Raw genomic sequence first — 23,982 nt, 5'->3', positions numbered from 1 at the left:
TGCTCAAAAATACATTCATTGAATTAGAAAAATGTGTTATTTTGTTATTTGGGTAGCCTGTTCCTTTATTCTACTTAACCACGTAACAATTATATAATTATACAATTTTATCACAGTGTTTCATTGCTATTATGTGTAACCATTTTGTAGTCTGTTTAGATGGATTTTAGAAAGTTGATGACATGACAAACGCGCTTGTGTTTTTTTTTTTTTTATGAATGCATTTATAGTAGCCTGCATCCTCTTCAAATGTGTTCATACTGACGTTTCGTTTTCATTCATCTTTCTTTAAAACCACACCAACTGGTCACGTTCCTTTGGGACAGAGCTCATACTGCTGCCTCAAAATAAAATCCTCTGTCAGCTGACATTAATTTTATTATACATTAGCTGCAGTCGCCTGATTATATTATCTATGAGAGTGAAGTGAAACTCGGAATATCACGTCCCTGATCCAGAGCTGCACGGTGGAATGTTTGGTATGCATCCTTCAAGACACAAACAACAACAGAGGTGACAACCACGTCTAAATGTTGTCTCGTTATATGACAGGGCTACTATAGATAACTGCACTTGGGAAGATATGTTTTAATTTCCTGAAAAAAACATCTTTCTGTACCTTTATTACACCAAAGATAAACGAAGTGTGACATGTTTTGAGAACACCGCTAAGAGGTGACCCCTACTTTAAGAGAAGGAATGGTTTGCTCCACCGTGGCAGGGTCTGGCCTGCGCAGCGCTGACTGCAAGTCAATGAGGCCAGACGCACGAGCGGGGCTGGGCGGGCGAAGTTAGGACGATTCACGGAGGTTTTTCTGTTACCGGATAGTCGACGACACGAAGGATATGCACAGTGTTAACATGCATAGAAACCTATTTGTGTGTGGTTTAGCGGAGTAAGGAGGATATATACACATATGTCAACCAATTTTCTACTTTTAAGTTTGGTGTATTTCGCTAGAACTGAGTAGCTTAAGTAAAAAAATACCCTCCCTTTTCGAGCTGAGGATGATTTTTGCTAATACTGGAAACCCACTAAGGACTTCGTATCGCAAACAGGTAAATACGCTAATATTCACCAAAGTATTAAGACGTGATGTCCTCAAAGAAAAGGTCAGTTTCACGGCAGCTCTCTGCCTAAATAATTATGTAACGTTGGAGGCGACGCTCAAACAGAAAGAAAACTTACTTTGGTTTACTTATGCAATTTGAAATGGAAGTGTTGCGGTCACGACAGGTAACACTGCATAATGAGGGTACTGTGCTCCAGGTGTAATGGCACTGGAGAGATATAGGCCGATGTCTGGAGTTGATGCTTTGCTAATGTTATGCCTGGACTGGCCAGCGCGGCAGCAGCCTACTACTTTACACAAGCAGCCCTCATTTAATATTTAGGGTTTTAAAGGTACAAAATGACCTTTACACACGAACTGACCATTAATGCCACTTCACAGGAACTCTAAGAAACAAAAGCAGTTTCTGCACTGTATTCTTGTGAGCATTTTGATTGACTTCTGTCTTATCAAACTCAATAGACCAAATGTTACCTTAAATATCTGGAGCACACGTCTAAACTGTGGTTCACACACTGTATTTACTTGCAGTAGCTGAGCATTGCACAGAATTTTACGGTATGGGTGACCAGTTGTCCACTGATGCATTCACTTTGTCCCTTGTACATATACATTTTTTTAAACTTCCCTTAGCTGAAAGATTTGAATAAGCATATTTACTGTGTTGTGCTCATGCTGTCACCCTGTGGCTAGAGCTCCATGGGCGAGGCCTGTTACTGGAAGCCCTGTGTATTTCCAGCTCGGATATGACAGGCTCTGCTGGTCTGGAACTGGCTGATAAGAGGCCGTCCTCTCCCCATCATGGTCTTTCACAGTCCTGAATCTAAGCAGTCAGGCAGATGAATGAAACCGAAATTTACTTTCAGCCCCACAGAACAGGGAAGTCACAGTCACCTTTATCCCTGGCACTGACAAATGGAGAGCTGGGCTCTGTTGCTTGTATTTCTTTAAAGACTGGTGTTGGTACATATGTGTTAAACTATTACTGCATTGTATGTAATGAGTATTTAGTAAGAGCCATTATTTGCCATAGTATTTAACATATTTGAAGCAAACAAATGCGTTTAAGATGTGATGACAGTTACAATTCTTAAAATTCACCTGAAACACAGATGGTAAATACACATTGTTCTTGTGAGTCCCTGAGAAATTTCAGAGGATTTAAAAAAAAAAAGATTAGTAGACACAGCTTCCACATAAACAGGGCAACACATCAAGACTGAAGCTACTTAGATGACACAGTTTCTGCCACACCAGTTAGAGCATTTACTGATTATTACTTATTATTAATACTATTATCATTTTTGGTAAATATGACATTATGTCATATTGTAGTGTGATTCATGTTTCCTAGTAATAACTACACCAAAAGGGGACATAAAGTCATGGTTTTGTTGTAAAGGAGGACTAGAACATTTGTGAGGTGTTTTGACAACTTTTGTTATAACATGCTAAAGAAGGGTGTTAAGTGGTGTTTATGTTGGAGGAAATGAGGACATTTGCCAACAGTTAGGTGAAAAACAGTAGGTCAAACATGTTTCGCTGTGAAGTTATGTGGGGAAGCCATCCACAAGAGAAGGCTGAAGACCAGACCTGGGTTGTTCAATCCTGTCACCACTTCATGCTTGGGATTCCATCAGCTTCCTCTCAGCATATGATTCCTCAAAGGATGGGTGTGAGGAGAAGGGGGGGAGGCAGTGTTAGCTAGTAAAGAAGACAAATCCCTGAAAGGGATTCTGCTCTTATCTAGGTCCCTCTGCAACAATTATCAGCAACACTTAGAAAATGAATCAAAAACAAATTTTATATGAAAATTGCAGCTCTACTTGTTGGTCTATGCTTTATGTAACCTCACAAAAAAGTTGTCTTCAACTTTGCAACTTTTTTCTTTACTAATAGGGTGAAGAAACATAGCCACGTTTGAACTGACTCAGTACATCATGATTGTTTATGTTGACCAATGAATAGCTTTTTTTAACAACTCAAAGCAGTGTTAAAATAGTGGGATGTAAGCGCTACAAGCCCTTGTGGGCTGTGTTGTACGCTGAAGGCGAAGTTGTGATGGAGATTGCCATACAGATACCGATCACTCTGTAAAACAGTAATCCTTTCCTAATGTTTATCTTTATTATCTTTTTTAATATGTAGCTACTGTATATATAAGTGACTTAGTGATGACACAGAGAGGGTCTTTCTTGGTCTTGGAATCAAAAATAGACTAAAACTAATTCGTAATTATGCAAAGAGTGAAATCTAATCTCTGTTCTGTCTATTCCTCCTTTTTCCAAAAACTGCAGACGTTTTGTCACAAGTTCTTGTTTTGTCCTGGCTTGGTCAAATCATTAGGCTTATATAAATGTGCTTAATCAGTTTTGGTTTGTGTTCATATACCCATAGATGATAATCATCTGATTCTGTTGTCCTAAATAGCATTTCAGTATTTGTAATTCATTGTTTTGGTTTTAGTCTTTGCCAGATGCAGCAGGCATCTCTAAAAAAAGCTCTAAAAACCTACTATAAACTGCCTTCCTAGCACCAAGTCAGACACAGTAAGCAGATAGCTCATGTACACAGTGGAGCACTGTGCAGTTAAAGAACTTATTTGCCTCAGAAGTTGTCGGAGAACTAAAAAGAAAATGAATATGAATTACTTACCTTCATCAGGTTCCTAGAAGCACAATGAATGATAATTTTGCTTAGTATCTGCTCAATAGATAAATAAGGGACTGTTTGCTAATGACTTTGCAATTTTAAAGGAAATAAGATAATCAATATTCCAAAGTGTACCAATACAATATGTCATCAGATGCACACTTCTAACCACACCCAGTCACACCCATCAGTGACATTAGGTGTAGTCAGAGCTGCAACAAACATATTAACTTTAATCAGAGTGGCCAGGAAAACACTACTATTAAGTTTCTTTTGACATATTTATGATAAAAAATTTAAAACAAATATTAAACATGTTAGGATGTTTTTGAGAACATTTTGAAAAAAAATCAACTTGATATCATTCATTTTGACCTGTTGAATCTGAGGTCAATTTGGTACAAAAATAAATAATAACCAGTAATTACTTAGTTACTAAATTACCTTATTACTTTAAATTTAACATAAATTCACCCTAGTTTTTCTGTCTCGCACCTATTCCAGCAATTTGTTGCCCCAGCGTCACGCCCCATGGCTCCACCAAGCCCGAGCACCACCAGCCCCAACAACAGCAACAGCAGTAGCACTGCAAACTGGGATCAGCTCAGCAAAACAAACCTCTACATTCGAGGCCTGTCCCCTTCAACCACGGACCATGACCTTGTCAAGCTCTGTCAGCCGTGAGTACCATACTATATAAATGTACCATTTTACAAAGAAAATTTGATGCTTATTATATAAAAACATCAGAACATCTGTTCATATTTATGTATACATTATTGTCTGTGTTCTAATTTATTGTTCTAATAAGTTTCCTTCTTCATTAATAAGCTGATACAGATCTTTTAAATATATTCCAAGAAACAATTTTAGTTTTACTCATCTTTTTATAATAAAAACATTTCTAAATGACATTGTAACAAATGCCGCAGCACTGCATGCCTCATTTGACTATGATATGGAAAATCTTAAACATCTTAATCAGACAAAGCTAGAGCATAGATAATAAGTTACTTGACAGTATTTGAGGCACAGCAGTAGAGAGTTCATATATCATGTATGTGGATAAAGGAAGGATACTGTCAGCACTGGGCTTGTCCACAGCTCTCTTTGTGGACTGAATGCTTTATAACTGCCAAGCAGAAAGACCACCCTGGTGCTTTGGACTTTCCTTTTGCTTTATTTTCTGAGGCTCCATCTACCCAGTGTAATGCTGATTTAAAACACAAAGCCAATTCATTCTTTGGCCCTTTAGAAATATGTTGTGTATTGAAATTGGCTTCAGCTTTTGGACTCATCCTTACCACTTATGTAAATCTGTGGGCAAGCAGGACTTTCTTCTTGTGCTTTTTCACAGGGTTTCACAAGGTAAAACTGAATAATCCTGGAGCATATAAATGTCTGCATTTTAAAGGTTTCAAAAATTCTTTTATTTGAGATTAAAGGTCATAAGTTCATGCTGTTTGACCTAGTGTAGCATACTGTAAATTAATGAATTAAGTTACATTTTTAAGAATTTACATTCAAAACAAACGCCAGCCCGTTGTGTGGAGGATTTCAAAGGTGGTTTCTTTTTAAACATCTGGCTTCGGATTTAGTCTTGTTATCCCAATTTTGTTGCTTGCTTGTATAGTTAGTTTGAAACATGGAGATACACATATTACAATATACATTTTTAACAAAACATCTATTTTAAAATGGGCACCAAAATATACAATTATAGAAGTCAAATGAGCTATTGAGACTCTTTTGTATCTAAAAGAAAAGAGATTTTGTGGGTTTTACTGGTTCACCTCAATACCATTAGTTTTTTAACAGATTCCGCATCAAAGCTTCTTTTACAAAGTAACACTGTAGTCATACTGTACTCTCAGATGTTAACATTAGTTGTTTTCTGTGGTCTACATGCATACCACTGCTCTGTTGAAGACATTGCAACAACATGAACCAAACTAGACTTTTGTCATAATCTCTGCATTTTTCAGGCAGTGCTTTGCAGATTACATACAAGCTTTTGTCAAAGGAAAAAAGTTGACTTCTGAGAAAGTGTGCCATCTAAAAATATAAGAGGTATAAAAATCACAACTGCTCCTAAATGTTCAATTGGAACTGTAATTATATGTCAGAATTTTACGTTATTGAATAGATAGGAGACTGATAACCCAAAGTTTCCATGAACCTCACGAAAAAGATAGAGGAAAGGAGATTTTGTTAAGTTTGACATCATGGTTTAATGTGGCTCATGACAAAGGAACTGTTTAGCTTTGCTCTCACAAAGTGGGGATTTTCAGCAGCACATGGAAACCACTTCCTGTTTCTCATATTTTTACAGTGATGTCATAGATTGTTGCTCAACCCTCGTCCTCTGTGTGTTTTATAACTGGCTCTGTCTGGTACATTACCCTGCTAACAGTACCTCGCCTATCTGCTCCTCCCCTAGGTATGGAAAAATTGTATCAACAAAAGCCATTCTGGACAAGACTACAAACAAATGTAAAGGTGTGTGACATTGTTTTCTCTTTTCTTTCTTCACACACCACCATTTTTCTTTCTCTTCTAATTAACCATGGATAAATAAATCACATGAACCGCCCTGTGGGATATTCAACACTTCACTGTTGGAGAGAATATCACTTCTATGCTTTCAGAAAACTGGTAGACTTCCAATGTGTGAATTCTTACTGAACCCCAAGTCATTTAACAGCTATGTAGTTGTCAAGTGAGGAAGCTAGACAGCCAGGCTGCTTAAAGCTGCCTCCCAGCTCATGTTATTTTAAGCCTCAGCTCTCGTTTGTTGGTGTGTCACTGCAGTGGGTGTTTCTTGGGAAGAATGCAAACTCCTCCTCTTTCTGCTGAGTGACACTGTTCATTTTGTTCCGGTTCAAGTATACTTCTCTTGTATATTAATGTGATTAAGAGAATAACTGGTCGCTCTGCTCTGGATTATGCAGTTTCCAGTTAATCAAAGGATCTTAGTAAAAGGGGATACTGCTGAAAACACTGAGAAGCGTTGAGTGAATTTTAAATAGAACCCAGAGGTGGATTTACAATGACCTTGTGTGAGCTAGAGTTTCACAACCTGTGTTATTTGACTCAAGTCACATGTTATCTTTTCACTAATTTCACATATTACCAGATCCTGTTGTAACTAAGATTCAAGTTAAGCTTATAGTACCAATTGGGGCCCATTTCTCAGCTGAAAGAGCCATGGCACATTCACTATACTTCAGCTCGAATAGGTTAAAAATAGCGGCTGCAGTAGAAGCTGAACTATGGGTTCAACCTATTTGTACCCCCAGGACAAAGAGCTGACCCTGACCTGGTCACATTGGTATCTGCATCCTCAGCGCTTTCCTTTCTCTACTTCCACACACACAGAAAATCACACATACATATATGATTATATACAATTACGTATTGCAGAACATACATACATACATACTGTACATATTTATTTACAACTTCTCAATAAACACACCATAACATTTTGTTATATTAACACACCCATAGATGAATACCATAAATCATTACCATCCCCCACAAAAAAGACATAGGTCAGCCCAAATAATACAGTGGCTCTGTCATTATCTGTACTGGCTATACAATATTGTACTAAATTTGATGTACTTAACGTGATGCTTGTCTTCTCAGGATATGGCTTTGTGGACTTTGACAGCCCCGCTGCAGCTCAGAAGGCTGTGGCTGCCCTGAAGACCACTGGTGTCCAAGCTCAAATGGCAAAAGTGAGCATTCATTTTACTCTAATCTCAATATGACATCCATATAAGTCACCTATGTGCACTGTTTCCCTTCCGTCTGGATGGTAAGGCAGCTCAAACTTAATCCTGGTCACTAAGCCTGTCCAGGAGCTACGAGTAGTCTTTCTGTCCCTAATACCTACTTTGCATCTAGTTTCTTACAGTGAAAGATAGTTTTACTTTAGTGCCACTAAACTGTGACCAAACCTCTCATAATCAAATATGCAGCAAATGAGGCTGCAAATATATTTGAGATATTAAAAACCATTTCAGAAAAACACATCTCTCTTTTTCACTAGACACGTTCGAATTAAATTAATGGACTCCATGTTTTATAGATAGAAATTCAAGTCATTCAGTGTTTCAGCATACTAAATATATGGTTTCATTTAGGTAAGGCTATGTTAATTTTGGCATTACACTTGTCTCTTACATGTGCTGTTATGGTAACAAGAAGCAGTCGGGGGAAATTAGCTCCCATACAACACTGAACAAGAACCCTTGGCCTCATTTCACTGTCTGGGGATCTGTGGCACTTCTTGACATGCCTCTGTGCACCCATTTTACTTTTTTAATTAAAATAGTGAATTAAATAGTGCAGCTTTGAGGGGAATGCCTAAGTGTAATCTTTGTATTGTGGAAGGTAAATGCCATTATAAAGTGTGAGCTTTTCACTCCAGCTTTATTCTTACTATTGCAGAAGCTTGTTTGGGTTTTATAGACTGTCACTGACAAAGGTCCCTGTTCCTGTTTTTTTATCTGCCCAGTCAACCTTCAATGGGCTTTCACTCATTATTATTTCAAAGGAAGGTGGCAGAAAAAACCAGATAAGAGTTTCCCTTCATGTAACCTTATGGTATTTTACCAAATCTCTTGTGATGCTTGGTTAGGTTTGTACTTTTCTGAGTATACATACAATAAAGTCATCTAATCCACCTATGTATAGGAAAAACAGAATATATTAAGTTAATCAATTCTTAATCAACAAATATATCTAGTTGGGGAAGTGAGAAGTAGAATTTCCCCAGTCTTCATTACCACTATTGGATTGTCCTTGAGGAAGACACTCAATGTCCCAACTGCTCTAGTGTAGTTGCTCAGTGGTCAAAAGGTAAGAGGGAGCCTTTACTGGGAATCTACAAGTTGTCAGTGTGGAGCTGAGTCTTTAGTGAAATGAACAAACTGCATTTTTTGAGTTCAGCAGATAATTTTACAGTATCTTATACTCCCTGTGTCTATAGAAAAACATCCCTCCATCAGTTGTACCCTTCTTTGTCAGCTCTTCATCTACACTACAACTACTTCTATGTGCCAGTCACAGTTAATGACTGATTGATGAGTGGTGACCTATTCAGTAGATGAACAGATTTGTTATCTCAAAGCCATATTCCTGTCCCTTAATTTCTCTGAGCTTTTTCACACATACAGCTGGTTTTCTTTATTTCAGATTTCTTCTTTCTTCCCTCTTAGAGCAGAGAAGCTACATATAATGGATAACTGACTGTATCAATTAAATATGTGATCATTACTTACATTATCCTCACACCCTCTTTGGAGATGTCACACACCTAAGATTCATTCTAGTAAACTGAAACTATGTGACAGGGAAGACTAGGCCCAAATTAATCTTGCATACAGTGATGGGCAAGTATTAAATGTTTAGCTATTTCCAGGGATAAATTATATGAAATTTCAACACAACTTCATCCCTCCTCTCTTCCTCCTTCTTTCATACATGTTACTAAGCCAGTTTAAAAGTAATGCGCAAATATTTTTGTGATTCCCACTGTTTTCCAGCATTTCCATTAGTGTAATCTGATTCTCCTGTCTCTCTGTTTTTGACCATTCAGCAACAAGAACAAGACCCAACAAACTTGTACATCTCCAACTTGCCTTTGTCTATGGACGAGCAGGAGCTAGAGAATATGTTGAAGCACTTCGGCCAGGTCATATCCACGCGCGTCCTGAGAGACTCCAATGGAGCCAGCAGAGGAGTGGGCTTTGCCAGGTCAGATAGTTGAGCTACACCAGTAAACAGGAACAAATCACAGCTTCAAACAGTAAAATGGAAGTGATGCCAGTGATGTAGGAGGGGTGAAAAATGTTAACAATTACCTTTGTTAAATTAGGCATCAACATATACAATATAGGAAATGTGGTGTTATTTTGAGAGGCAATATTGTTACAGCGGTACAGGATTGGGATTAAGGCTGCAGTTCTAAACCAGTTGCCAGTTATTGATAAAGTGACATTTAAAAATATTATAAAAACATGCCTAATGTTGTTTTAAAATAATTAAAAATGCACTGGGTTTTTCAGTTCAATGCAGAATGTGTTTCATTTCTAAAGTACATAAAAACACATAGTTATGTTGTAAATAACTAGCCAGAAAGAGCAGTTCACTTATGGGCGAATGGAAACTCCTTTAAAAAATAGTTTCATGATGAATGGCTGATTTAATTACAGTGGTAATGCTGGCCAGTTTTGCTTGTACGACCTGACACTTGACAGAAATACGTGACAGGCGAGGCCAGGGTCATGAATGATGAAACAAAGATAGCATAATAGTGTGTGTAGGTGTGCAGACTATACAAATTTTTTTGCAAACATTTAAACTTGTAGGATGGGTTTGCAGAAAATTTTGATTTTGTACCACCACTTCCACTCGCCCAGAAAGGAAGCAGTTCTGTTCACGCTGAAGTTATCACTAATGTAGTTATGCTCTGTTTCTTTTTTATAACTTCAGGATGGAATCAACTGAAAAATGTGACTCGGTCATTTCTCACTTCAATGGAAAGTTTATTAAAACACCTCCAGGTATTCCAGGTAAGACATACTCTATAATCTCCTATTTACAGGCATACATAGTCATGTAAAATTAACTAGTTTATCTACATACCAGGAAATAAAATAGCAGAATTTGAATTATAATTACTATAATAGGCACAGTGTTAATGGGCGTAGTTATATAGAAAAGATGAAGTTGTCAGCCAACTGATTCATGCTTCTAACAGAAGTCGGTGAATCTGCTGGTAAAAAGCTCTTATACACTCAGCCCAAAGTAACAAAGCACAAAGAAATGGGAAGAGAAGCTGCTCTGTGCGGTCTCCACTCCCTCTGTAAGCTTTTTAATTGGATTATTAGACTGAAATAGTCTCTGCTGGCCTTGCCTCGTTTAGGAAGAGGAGGGGATTATAGCTCCACAGCTGCCAAATTAGATGTCTGTGTTCCTGTGCTGGCTAATAAATGTGCACTCCCAGGCTTCAGGAAGTGAATGTCGCCATGGCAAACAACAACAGACAGGACTGTGTGTGTGACAGTCTTGCAAAAAAATAAATAAATAAATAAATAAAAAACTTAATTTTATACTCTCAACAATTCTCTCTTTGTAGCACCTTCTGAACCATTGCTGTGCAAGTTCGCTGATGGCGGGCAGAAAAAGAGGCAAAGTCAAAATAAATTTGCACAGAATGGTCGGGGTTGGGCAAGGGACGGTGACACCAGACGGGTAAGTGGTGCTCAGGATGAAATGAGAGGTTTGAGTGGCTGATGGAAATAAATCAGTGAATAGGGTCCTTTAATAAAAAAGGATACATGAAATGCTATATCCTGACAAAAATGAAGCACTTGGAGGGACTTCACTGGTGTTTAGTTTTTAACTAAATAAATACATTACATGCATATTATCATATCTGGCACTCTGCAATGCATTTAATTTTTAGTGAGTTGTAAACCTGCTGTTTATTTTCAAGTTTTAGGCATAGGCACTCTTCTTCAGGTTCGATAATAGAAGATGCACAATAGACTGTTGTGTGATGGTACTGTGTTAGTATATGTGTGTGAGTTGCATGCATCAGTTTATTTGTCAAGCCTGTGCTGTCCTTATTTCCCAGGTTGGAATGACACTCACATATGACCCCAGTGCTGCTGCTATGCAAAATGGGTAAGCTACAACAACAGACTGGCTAATAATAATAATAATAATGATAAACTTTTTTATATAGCACTTTTCAAAACAATGTGCTACACAACATAAAATGAAAAAAGAGTTTGAAACAGTACTTGATATTATTTCCTGTTGTATAAAAAATACATTTAATTCTGTGTCCACAGATTTTTCCCACCAGCCTACAGTATTTCAAACAGGATGATTGCTCAAACCTCCTTATCTCCTTACATGTCGCATACATACCAGGTATGACTCCTTGTCTCTAATGATATATGTCTAGTGTTGTTTTGCATGTAGTAACATTACTCAGCATTTATGATTATCAACCAAAAGTCATCTGGATTCAAACACATGTCCTGTGTAGTAAAAGTGTGGGTTGAATATGTGACAATGGCTATTGTGATCTGTCATGCTTGATGCTGTGCCAGTAATAGTACTGTAGCATGTGATCTCTGGAAATGGCAGATACTCAGTGCCAGTGTGTTTGTGTGATGTTCCAGGTGCAGAACCCATCCTGGGTGCCTCATCAGCCTTACATCATGCAGCACCCAGTAAGATTATGTCATTTCTCATCATCACTGTGTTCATTACAACACTTTGTTCCCTTTTTATTTATTGTACGTATGAAAACATTTCTCTCTATGATTGCTACCGAATTGAAAGACTTTTCTGTAAACAAACACAGTATGAAGGATTAGTAGGTTACACATAAGGTGCCAGTGAACCCTGAGAATTTATAGTACTAAAGTGTTTGTATAGGAATGTAAAGATGACAGCTTATAAAAAGTAATTAATTTGATGACAGATGCTGGATATTTTATAACAGATGGGTTAGAATTAAGAGAGATGAGTCCTTTCTCATATTAAAAATGAGCCAATATAGATGAGAAAACACTGTTTGATGCATCAGGCTAGCCAAGATGTTTATAAGCCACTTGGTCAACTTGTGACCTTCTGCTTATGGTTGAGACCTGAGACCTTCTGCTTATGGTTTTTAGATGAGAAGTCTAAGATTATTTAGATTCTCTTTACCTGAAAATAATGCATTCTCATTCTGTTATCTTTATTATTTGTAGAATAATTCAGCTTTAATGAGAGATACATCACCAGCTGGATATATTACTCTCTATTACTCTCAGCTGCTTGCATTTTTCTTCCAGGGTACAGTGATATCGCCCTCTATGGACCCATCTATGTCACTCCAGCCTACATCCATGATCACTCCCCTTACACAACAGATGAGTCACCTGTCTCTGGGCAGTGCAGGAACGGTGAGAGAGAGCGTTGCATAGGATCAGAAATGAGTTTACCCACTATATTTATTTGTGCATACTTATACTTACTTGAGAAGTTCTTTAAATGTTAAATGTATTATGAATATGCCTTACTAGTATATATGGCTCTCTTTTTTTCATTGTGCAGTTTATGGCCACCAACACAGCTATGCAAGGAGCATATATCCCACAGTATGCCCACATGCAGACAGCGCCTGTTCCTGTGGAGGTATGTTTTCACACCACTGCCACCTTACAGATATAAAAATGAACAGTTCATTCTTAGAAAAATGGCTGTGGCAAAGACTTAGTCTTCTCTTAATATGTCTTCCAGGAAAATGGTGCACAGTCACAAGTGGACTCATCCAGCAATCATTCTCCATATTCCTACCAACAAACCAAGTAGTGCTGAGGTAACATTTGGATAAGAGCTAAAACAATCATGTCCACAAATGCAGTGGATTTTAAGGTTCTTTTCATTGTTTTGCACAGGTTCTGCAAATGTTTAAGTAAAACTATTTTTGGTATAATTTTTAGAGAGAACATCTGAGCTTATCAAATTATTCAAATTATACAGGAAAAAAATAAGGAAAAGTTTTATTTTCATACTAGAAAACATTTTATTTTTTACCCAGGAAAACCACAGGATAAAAGAAAGAATTGTGTGACTAGTTGATAGTAGATGTCTCTTTTGTTAATATTTCCAGATTTTTTTCTTGAGGTTTTTCTTTTTTTCAGCTGGACTATTTGAAAATCATTTTGTGCTTGCTGTGTGAATGATGCTATGATGAAGTATTAAGTGTTATTTTCTTGTAAAGTGAATCTTCTTAGTACTTTAGATTGATCTTGCTGTATGAATAAAATTTGCCTTAATAGATTTGAAACAGCAGTTGTACAGACCATCACAGAATGTGGCAACGTTATGAGCTATTGCCTTTAGAATCAGCAATGTAGGACTTTTTAAAATGAAATCTGTTTTTGTTTGTTCCCCCTAGAACTAAATGAAAAGAGTAAAAAAGTAGGAATTTAGAGAAAAATGTTTTGAATGAAATGACTCCACATCTGATGATTTATTTGATGTAATATTTATTTCGTAAGAAGGCTCTACATGTTGGAATATTGTAGAATTTCTGCTGAAAGATGACTTTTTAAATTTTGCCTTTTTACTTGGTATATTGTTGAGTAGCGCAGATTTAGCTTTGTGGGTGTGGGGAGTGAGATGGGATTATTTTGTTTGTTGGTCATGTTTGCCTCTTTTTGGGTGATGTTAATTCTTATTTTGATGGGGTGTGTCTTTTTCACTTACAATTTTACATTTGAAAAACTAACAGAAACCATGGACTTATGATTGTGCAAAAAAAAAAAAAAAAACGCATCAAAGCCTTGTGATAGTTCAGTGAGTTGAGGGGTAAAATGAGCTGATTATGTCTATTTTATTGCACCTCGCTCTTTGATAGGAAACAAACTTGGCACTTTCAACTGTAGTTTACTCCACCAAAGATTGCCAGGTAGTACACTAGCTAGGAAATAGCATCACTTGTCTTTTTAACTAGAACATAATGATGCTGCAAGCTAGAATGCAGTTTGGACAGTGTGCCTTTTCTTATAGATTGACATTCAGTTTCCATAGGTATTAGTACAACAAGTGTATACACAAGTATGAAGGAAGGCCTTTTATATGTGCAGGAAATGAAACAGTAAAAATCATGTTAAAAGAAAATAGGTTGGTCAGTCTAATATACTATAGCACTAAAGTCTGATTGTTTTTGATTATAGTGGAATAAACCACAATTTTCTATTAAGGTGTCTTCTAGTTAGCCTGCGATTTGACCTGGTGGTCAGTCAGACCAATTATCTACCTCGGAGTTTTCTTTCTCCTCTGTATTAGGTCGGGTTAGCAGGTCCAGCCCGCCCTTCCTGACCAAATGCCACGCTCAGGAGCTGGCCACATACAGCTGTTTCCTTTCAGGTTGTTTTGATTTTTTTTTTCTTCAGACCTTTTTTTATGATATGTTATTGTAATCATTAGGTGGGACGAGAACATGTTTCTTCTCATATTCAGTTTCAGAGTTTAAAAAGAGGTGCTGCAATGGCAATAGAATTCAAAGGCTGATCTAAGATTGTTGAGACCAACAGTGATAACAAAGCTTTGTGCTGTTCACTGGATCTGTGCTCCTTTAAACAAACATGTTTGTTGCTTTGTCTTGTGTCTAGACAAACTCACAGCAGCATTTCCTCTGTAGTTAGCTAAGCAAATGTAAAGGGCCGCTATACTTGAGATTTCTGTATAATGCCTGAGACTGAGTAATACTGTCTTGTGAGGTTAATGCTGCTAATGGTGTCTGAACCAAGTGCCATGGTATCTGGGTCAAGAGTTGCAGAGGTGCGTCAAAGTAACCATCATGTTAAACAGTCATTAAGTTATATGAAAAAGTTCTAATTTATGAAGACTTTTGTACAGACAGCTTGAGGAAAGAGATTTTCATAGAGCTATATAAAAGTTTTTTTTGGTTTTGTTTTTTTGCCACACAGTTGCCTGTGGTAAGGTGTATGTACAGTTTAATGAATCTTTCCTCTGTATTTTTGTTGTGTAGTGTTTGTTGAAGCCAAAGACTTTTGTCCGTAGATTGTTGCCTGAGATTTATTCTGTTCATTTCTGAAACTTATGAATAAATTTTTTTTTTTCATTTTGAACTTTTAATTTGTTGTGAGTCTGATGTTTATTTCTAATTAGCACTATTGTTCTTTATTGTAAACCCTGAATACACCTGATGTTCCTCTTAACTGACTGATGTCATTTGGTAAACGTGTATCCCTTTATGATAAAATTAGGTAAACACATTTTTGTGTAGCCCTTTTAAATATGTGAACAATAAATTTGAATATAATTTTTTTTACTGGGCCTTGGCTTCAAATGGATGAAATCCAAGCACCGTCTCTCACATTTTCTCTCACTCAATTTATAGCTAATAAAGAATCTGGCCTTATCAGAATTTGGGAAATATGCATGTGTTAATAAATTACCTTTTGTAAGACAGCTTGAATATAATGTTTTGCTCAGTATATGAAGATTTCCAAACACAGAAACATATGCCCTAAGAAGTAAGTTGACATACTTTAGCGTGGATTTTGATCTTTGCCATTGCAGTCAGGGTTGTTTCTTATAACACTATGTTATCTTTATAGTTATTTTAATACACAAAGTGGAATAAAGACACTTGAACAGAAATCTATTGAGTAAGGTTAAAAAATGCAAAAGTCGAAGAAGAAGCGACGTGTGTTTAGCGCCCCAATCAGAGCAGCAGTTGACAATAATCAGCTTTGTCCTGGATGCCTGACTCCATTACTGTGACAGTGACAATCCCCTACACATTGAATACTATACCAACACTGAATAATAAGAAACATTATCTGTGACTACAAACATTTTGCACACAGACTGAACCACAGCTATACTGATCAGGATAACTGATCTTGATGTATCTAAAGTGTATTATTCCAATATATTTCAAGGTGCAACTATCAGCTCTACTGAAGCTTTGTTGAGATGACCTGCCAGTGTTTATGAATGGTGTGCTTTCCTCCCAGAGGGTGAAGACCTGGTAAGAATTATATTAACAATGTCATGTGGTATTGCTGACAACATGCATGGCCTGGACAGGGTGAGCTATGGGTATCAGGAGGTATGGAGTAGGGTGGGTGGATGGGGGTGTCTGTGAGCAGGCCTTGCCATGGCAGATGGATGCCTACGGTATCATGCAGGGTGTTGTGACACCCTACTGGAAGCCACCAGCTCCAGACGAGGAGCAAAACTCATGCTCCAGCTGTCTGTGTTTGTGCCACCTGCGCCTAAAAGCAGTGAAGTTGAAACCCCCTCGTTCTCCTGAACAGCCCCCAAGCCTCGCAGCTTCCACTCTTTCACCTGCTCAGATGGGAGGCATCCTATGGACACATCTGAAGTATAAAGAACTAAAACCCTGTTGACCGTGGTTATTCTAGCTGCCCCTGTTGTCTTTGTAGCACTAAAAGTATTACTCTTTACACAACAAAATAATAAAATACAGTGTGTGTATGCAGTATCTTTAGGGATGCAAGGAACGATTAATCATTAAGTTTATAAAATTGCGTAAAGTTTCGGGCTTTTACTGTGAAAATCCAACACCACGTCCGTATTGATCAATTTTATTTTACAGAAAAGGCAGAAATTAAAAATGAAACATGCCAAAGTTCGTCATTTAGTCAATTACGTATACGCGTAAATCAAAGTAAAAATACGGTTTTCTTATTCGTTCTGTGTATTTTAAAGTATAAATTAGAAAATCAACTCGTTTTTTTTTTATTAAAATACCCTTTTCAATAAGGATTTTTGACTTTAGTACATTAAATTAAAACAAAAAGACGTTTGTTTTGCATGTTCTTTTTTTCTTTTGTTTTGTTTATTTTAAAGTGAAATCTTTTTTACCACTTTGAAACCGGATATGACACTTACATTTCAAAATAAAGGTAGGCGATTATAACCTAATATTTTAGCATAATCTTAAGTAATTACAGCGTCAGAAAAATGTCTAAAATGACTACTATGTCGGCTTACAGAAATCACTTGTGTGAGAGTGTGAGAGGTTGGTCATTCTGCGTTCAGACGCCTCATTGTATAAACACGTCACATACAGAAACTGCATGTAGTCCGATGAATACTGTGCACACAGCGCCATCTAGAGGTTCCTGTGCAGAGTTTCTGTAAAAGTCGTTTCCTCGGGGGCTGTAGTTTGTCTCCATAATACTAACAAAACAAATGAATTACCAAGGAAGCTTTTCTTCTCCCATGCAGATATTCATGTTGAAATGCTCTTGTTTTTATTGGTAATTAAGGCCATTTCTCACCAGGGGACAGTGGTGTGTGTGTGTGTGCGTGTGTGCGTGTGTGTGTGTGTGCGTGTGTGTGCGTGTGTGCGGACTGGTCATGTGCTGACTGTTTGTGTGGGTGGGATTTCACTCACGATGCTGCTGCAGACACTGATCAGAGTCGAGCAGTCAAACTAGTTTGGAGCTGCGTGACTTTTAGTTCCGGCCGTCATGGAGTCGCTGAAGACAAATCACCGATGCTGTTTCTTCATGTTGTTTCTGCACCTACAGCTGGTTTTGACTGGAGGTAGGAACTGAAAACGAGTCTTTAAGCTCAATCACAGTGATGTGTGTGTGTGTGTGTGTGCGTGTGTTTTTGCAGTTGAGGTTTACGTTGCATAACGTAACGCAGGCCTGTGTCGTGTGTAACCTCCGCGCTGATCTTTGCACTTATATTTGCCTAGTGCAGCGTTTTGCTACACGTAGGCATGAACATTTATCACTGTTTACCAAAGCAACTTTCCTGAATGTCGACAGAGTGGGAGAGCTGACTTTTACAGTGGCTAGCATTAGCACACGCCTTGTTTCTAACTAGGTTAAGCTACAAGTTGTGTGTTTGCGTGTTGTTTTTGTTTGTTTTTTGTAAAAAAAGCTGTGACTAGTTTGAAAAGGATAAAAACAAAATCGTATTAAATAGAGCAGATTTATGAGAAGTAGCTGGTAAGGTTGATATGTAAACGGGTATCAAGTCGGTTTAGTTTTAGTTTTAGTGTCGCCTTAAACATTGTTAGACAAAGTTGCTTTACAAACTATATCCGCACTCCTTCTGTTTATGTAACACTTTAGTTGTTGACTTACTGCCCACAAGTCAAATTGGTATTTTCCCCATCACATTACGCTTAATGGCAAACCAACTGAAACATGCCATTTACAAAAGTGTTCAGACTCTTATGTTCAATCGCCTCCTTTGGACAAGCCCTGCTGGCACCAATAAGTCTCCACAGGCTTTGCACACCTGGATTTATGCAGATCCTCCCACTCTTCATCAGACTGGATGTGAAGTGCATGTGAACTGCCATCTTCAGGTCTCTTCACAGATGTTCTGTTGGGTTTGAGTCTGGGGTTAGGTTGAGCCACTCCAGGACATATGGAGGCTTGTGCCGAAGCCAGTCCAGAGTTGTCCTGGCTGTGTGCTTTAGGATGCTGTGATGCTGAAAGGTGAACTGTCACTCCAGTCTCAGGTCTCTACTCTCTGGACCAGGTTTTCAAAAACCTCTCTGTATTTGGCTGCATTCATTCTGTTCAGTAATGACCAGTGTCTCTGTCCCTGCAGCTGAGAAGCAGCCCCACAGCACAATGCTGCCACCACCCTGCTTCATCAAAGGGGTGGTGTTAGCCAGGTGATGAGCAGTAAGTGGTGCTGGCTGGACATAATGCCTGAAGATTTGCCCAGTGATTTCATGCTGTCTGAGTCCTTTGAATGCCATTTGGCAAACTCCAAACAGGCATCATATGCCTTTTATTCAAAGTGGCTTCTGTCATGCCAGTTTTATGTAAATGTTTAGGAATACTCAATATTCTGTTGAGAATCTCAAACAATTTTAAGACTTAAATGTCTTTTATGTGTTTTATTGTCTTTGGAAAGAGGCCATTGTCACAACAGAGTGCTAAAATAGTCTGCAGGAGAGTGACAGAGGAATAAAGGGCATAGCGAGTTTTATATAGCATTATCAGGATGGATACAGAAGCTGCCAGAGCCAGTGTTTGTCCCTGACAGAGAACAGACTGATGTGACTGAAAAATACAAAGCAAGCACAAACAGATGCCATAACAATAATTCGCATTAAGGGCATCTTCAAAATTGCACAAAGTGCATAAAGTAGATTTTCCAAGTTCTGATGAGGTGACCGCTTGGTTCTTAGTCACCTAGGCCCTTCTTGCTCAGCTACTCAGTTTGGCCAAAAATTAATTCCAGGAAGATCCTGCTGCTTCCAAACATGGTCTATTTCTGTTTCATAATTATTCAGGCCACTGTGCTCAAAGCTTTAGAAACAGTTTCATACTCAATTTCATCACAGATATCTAGTGTTCTTCCTTAGACTACATGGCTTGGTTCTTGTCTTGAATTACTGGAGCTTATATACAGAGGTATGTGCCTTTCTGAACTACAGAATGTCCAATCAATTCAGTTTACCACTGAACTCTGATCTGATCTTTCTGAACGCACTGTAAACTAACAAATAATATCATTTCCTGTTGTAAGAGAAGTTTGACAGTTATAAGAGTTTTTAAGGCAACTTCAAGACAAAGAAACAGAACTTTAAAGAAAAGTTTCCCAAGGAAAATCTGATGCCAAACAACAGGTGAGGCAGAGGAAAAGCTACAGGGTGAAAAGACTTGAAAATCAAAAGAGGAATTCTCAGATAGACAAACTACCAAGAAAAAGGAAGAATGGTCACAAGGGTGGTTTCAACTCTACGGATGTAAAATCTGTTGGGGTGTTGAAGAATGGTGCTGACATCCAATTGTACAATACACAGGATTGTTGAGGAATCTTAAATTGGTGATTTTTGGTATGGTAGTTCATTTAGTCATATTTAGTAAAGTTTTTTTTTTTTTTTTTTTATTTTCTCCCTGTAGCTTCTAAACCATCCTATGTAAATAAACATGGCCACAAAGGTCAGGTGTCAAATTTTTCTATTACCATATTTTGTCTTATGACTTTCCTCAGACTGCCCTGCAGACAAACGCACCTGGGTGCCTTTTAACAACAGATGTTACCACTTTGTCCATGGAGATGAAGATAAAATTAAAAGCTATACTTTTGAGAGAGCAAAAACCCTCTGCAAAGGCTTTGGTAAGTTCCATTTCAAAACACAAGATGCTTTATTCTCCATCATGTGTGTGATTTTGACATCAAACTGTACGTTGCCATATGTTTTCTAGAGCTTCTGACCATCCAGAGCGCTGACGAGAATGAATTTGTCATTAATTATGGCAAACAAGTATGGAAAGACAAAGTCAACATGTGGCTGGGAATGTATTATGACACGAACAGTAAGTATCATGTGATCAGAGAACTACAGAAACATGCTGACTAACATCTATTAGATTCAATCTGTTTATTATTAGGCACAAACTGGAAAACTTATTATTATTAATTTCACTTGGATATAACACATTTTAAAATTGTCTAATTTTTATTCTGCTTTTGCTCTTGTTTCCATCTAGTTGAAAGATGCAACTTTTAGAATATATGCCATCTAGTTTTTAAAGCTTGTGTGATAAAACTGACTCATCCTTCTCTTTCAATCTTGGCAAGGAAACAAAGGACAAAATCTTTTTTAAGCAAACATGGGAGGCACAGTTGGGGAAGCTAAATTAACAAATTTAATCATATTACAATTAGTTTAAATCCTGAGGAAGGAAAAGATGCACATCACACCTTTCATGTGTTGTAACATAGTTCAGTGCAGATACTGTTAACATTGCCTGTCAGCGTTATTAAGCTCGTCATACCGGAATGCTGATTGGTGTATCTTGTCAGGTGAAGACATGAGGTGGGTCAATGAGGACCCTGTGAAATTCACTAACTGGGAGGACAGCTCAGATCAATCAGACCTTATGCCTTTGGAAACGTGTGTGGCTCTGCACAGCAACACGGGGAAGTGGGAAAATGTCAGCTGTGTGGACGACGTGGAAAATGGAGTCGTCTGTGAGACAAATCAGAGTAAGATTTAAATCTTATTCATGCAACATAAAGTCAAATTATATTTTCTGACTTTCTCTCCCAGCTCAGATGAATACATTGTGAGTATGTAGTGAGAATTGTAGCTACTGTAATGTCAAACTAATTTAGCTAGATTAGGAGTGTCTTCTGCTTCTCTCAATGTATGTTGTTTTGTTTTGTTTTTTTCTTCAGAGGCAGAGGAAGCCAAGCAGAGTAAGTTGACCTTTTGAGTTTTTGTTTTTTTTTTTGCTTTATTTCTTTACCTACAGTGACCCTTCTTAAATTGTAACTTGTGTCTGCAGAACCCAGTGCACTGCTGTCGGCCCTGGTCATTCTCAGCGTGGTGGCTATCATGGGAGTCTCAGCAGTTATTTGGTTCCTGCATCAGAGACACAATCTTGGCTCCACTCTCTTCACAGCGTTTGAGTACCACCCTCCATTCCGAGTCCTGGAGACAGACCAGTCCTGCCTGGTGGAAGCTGAGGAGACTGACAGTGTGCCATAAAGAACTTTTATTTTTTCCTCTTCCATACTGGGGAGCACCAGACCCTCTTTGTTGTGTGTGTGTTCATGCAAAGAGAAGTCGATTCTTAAAACAATTACTGAAGCAGTTTTTTTGGGTCTGAGTTTCATGTCAGTGTCACAAATCAGAACAGTGTAGTGCCCTTCTGAGAAAACGGACACCTTATTCTGATACTAACCTCTTCACTGTGGCATATAAACATCTCACTACTTCCTGATTTTTTTTTTTTTGTCATCTACACTAACAAAGAATCCTCTGTAATTTTCTGATACCTGTGGATTTTCATCAGCAGCTATAACCTGTTGCATGTATCACCTGTCCACTGGATACATCAGGTTGTTGTCAGGCATTACTTATTGCTTGAATTTGAGACCATTATTTCTTTTTTTTTCACATGGAAAGGACCTTTCGAAATAAATGAGAGACAAAATAACATAAGAGCATTGCATTTCCATAACAAGATGCAGATAATTGTCAACTTACTGAAATAGAAAACAACAGTATAATGCAATGTACAACCATTCTCAAAGACTAAATAGTCACCATGCCTGATGAGGAGCCTGACCTTTATGTGTAAAATTGTTGAGTGGTATTCCCAGAAACATGACTTCTGAATCACAATCTATCACTGGGACATTTTCTGAGCAAGAGCCTGTCTAGAGTTTGGCAATTGCATGTTTTCTCTAACTATAAATATAGTTAATGAGGAGGATTTGCACAGTCTATATATCAGATTTTTTTTCTATTCTCTTGAAATGCAAAAGTGCCCTAAACCAGAGCTACCACTTTATATATCTTTCAGTCTGTCACGTGGATTGTTTTAGTAGTAATTTTGTTTTTTTGGTTTATTTTTATGTATTGCATCCCTGTAGTATGACAAGAGAAACTAAAAATACAGGCAGGGACACAGTTCATCTGTCATTTTTGGTATTGTTTAAATTGTCTAATGATGCAATAATTTGTTAAATGTCCTTTCTTTGCTGCCCTATAAAATACAATCTTAGCGTAAGTATTGCTTTTCATTTTTTTAAGAGAACGGTGTTGGTATAACTCAATCCTGTGATATTACAGACAATCAGTTTGGCTGTCTAATGGTCATATTGCAAAACAGTGGAATACCCCTGTAATATTATTTAACAATTTTTAACGGTATGAATACGTTTGTGCAGTATTGGACAGTAATTTGCAAGAATGTGTGTTTTTCATAATAAAGTCTGTGTTACTATACAATGGGTATGCTTTTGCTTTTATTACAATGATCTATGTCAGAAACCTATTTTAGGCAGTAACCAGAAGTATTTTTTGTAGTATTCATCCACTAACATGTCACCTATCAGCTTTGGGTTATCCTGGAATGTCAGAAATTTAAAAAAATGGACTGCCTATGTTTCAGTCTGTGTGATTTATATAGAACATTCATGCTAAGTATATATGCCAATACATAATTGAGGAGAAAAGATAAATTAGGACACCAAAATTGAGGATAGAGTCTAATTAGTTTTGAATGTGTATCTAAGTCATTATCATCTGACGTGTCGCTCCATAAAAAAATGTCCAGTGGCTTTGTTGAGATGAAACAAAACCTGGAAAAGTGAGCAGGAAGTCTTTTTTTCTTCCCATTCAACCACATTTAATTTTAGGTTTCCAAATGGGAGCTGAGAATCTGTCTTTATATTTTGCCTGCTAATGGATCTTTTTGTTGTGTTCTTTCTCTAGATGTTTTTAATATCTACAGTTGATATTTAATGGTAGCACTAACCACAAATTTACAACAATTCTAGATGTGGCCACCAGGTGGGACAGTGAATCACATTCTAATCAAGGGTCTACATGCAAGAGTTTAGTTGTTTTGTTTGTTTTTTGACTCGGATAATCGATTTGATACCATCACTGGACAATAATTATACCACTTGTAAAATGTTATATTCTCTGGTTAAAGAAGCTAAGATAAAGTGTTCAGGAAACACAGTTAACAGTTTCAAACACAAATACAAAGAAAAGTATAGCTGAAGATACACAACTGTTTTATGGTCATTAATATAATAATGACTAGACAGCAACAATGTCTATGCTCTTGATTTTGTTAATCATTTGTATATAAAAAAAATGCAAACAATATAAACTTAAGTTTATCAGTTTCCCCAGCACCAAGAATAATTCACATTCAATTATATGCAACTA

General features: G+C 37.5%; 2 protein-coding genes across 2 annotated transcripts; both read left to right on the top strand.

Moving 5' to 3' along the window:
* Positions 1-1,008: 1,008 nt before the first annotated feature.
* Positions 1,009-15,407, top strand: rbms1b (RNA binding motif, single stranded interacting protein 1b). The gene is made up of 13 exons (XM_026295149.1): positions 1,009-1,059; positions 4,230-4,405; positions 6,166-6,224; positions 7,377-7,468; positions 9,334-9,491; positions 10,230-10,309; positions 10,876-10,991; positions 11,377-11,426; positions 11,597-11,678; positions 11,933-11,983; positions 12,593-12,703; positions 12,855-12,935; positions 13,041-15,407. The coding sequence occupies exons 1-13, from the start codon at positions 1,009-1,011 to the stop codon at positions 13,110-13,112; spliced, it is 1,179 nt and encodes a 392-aa protein (XP_026150934.1). The 3' UTR covers positions 13,113-15,407.
* Positions 15,408-17,683: 2,276 nt separating this feature from the next.
* Positions 17,684-22,022, top strand: cd302 (CD302 molecule). Its single transcript, XM_026296221.2, has 6 exons — positions 17,684-17,855; positions 20,280-20,405; positions 20,495-20,605; positions 21,096-21,278; positions 21,471-21,491; positions 21,581-22,022. Exons 1-6 carry the CDS (start codon positions 17,780-17,782, stop codon positions 21,781-21,783), a joined length of 720 nt encoding a protein of 239 aa, XP_026152006.1. The 5' UTR covers positions 17,684-17,779; the 3' UTR covers positions 21,784-22,022.
* Positions 22,023-23,982: the final 1,960 nt, after the last annotated feature.

This window comes from Mastacembelus armatus, chromosome 21 (assembly GCF_900324485.2).
Source record: "Mastacembelus armatus chromosome 21, fMasArm1.2, whole genome shotgun sequence".
NCBI classification, from domain to species: domain Eukaryota; kingdom Metazoa; phylum Chordata; class Actinopteri; order Synbranchiformes; family Mastacembelidae; genus Mastacembelus; species Mastacembelus armatus.
The sequence above is the reverse complement of the archived record's forward strand: the minus strand, read 5'-3'. Positions and strand labels throughout refer to the sequence as shown.

Bases quoted from the DNA above. Each gene is read 5' to 3' on its own strand.
- rbms1b (XM_026295149.1), top strand. From the start codon at position 1,009: ATGATTTTTGCTAATACTGGAAACCCACTAAGGACTTCGTATCGCAAA. The intron at 1,060-4,229 runs GTAAATACGCTA...CACCTATTCCAG, and splicing joins GGACTTCGTATCGCAAACAG to CAATTTGTTGCCCCAGCGTC. The intron at 6,225-7,376 runs GTGTGTGACATT...TTGTCTTCTCAG, and splicing joins GACTACAAACAAATGTAAAG to GATATGGCTTTGTGGACTTT.
- cd302 (XM_026296221.2), top strand. From the start codon at position 17,780: ATGGAGTCGCTGAAGACAAATCACCGATGCTGTTTCTTCATGTTGTTT. The intron at 17,856-20,279 runs GTAGGAACTGAA...GACTTTCCTCAG, and splicing joins ACAGCTGGTTTTGACTGGAG to ACTGCCCTGCAGACAAACGC. The intron at 21,492-21,580 runs GTAAGTTGACCT...TTGTGTCTGCAG, and splicing joins GGCAGAGGAAGCCAAGCAGA to AACCCAGTGCACTGCTGTCG.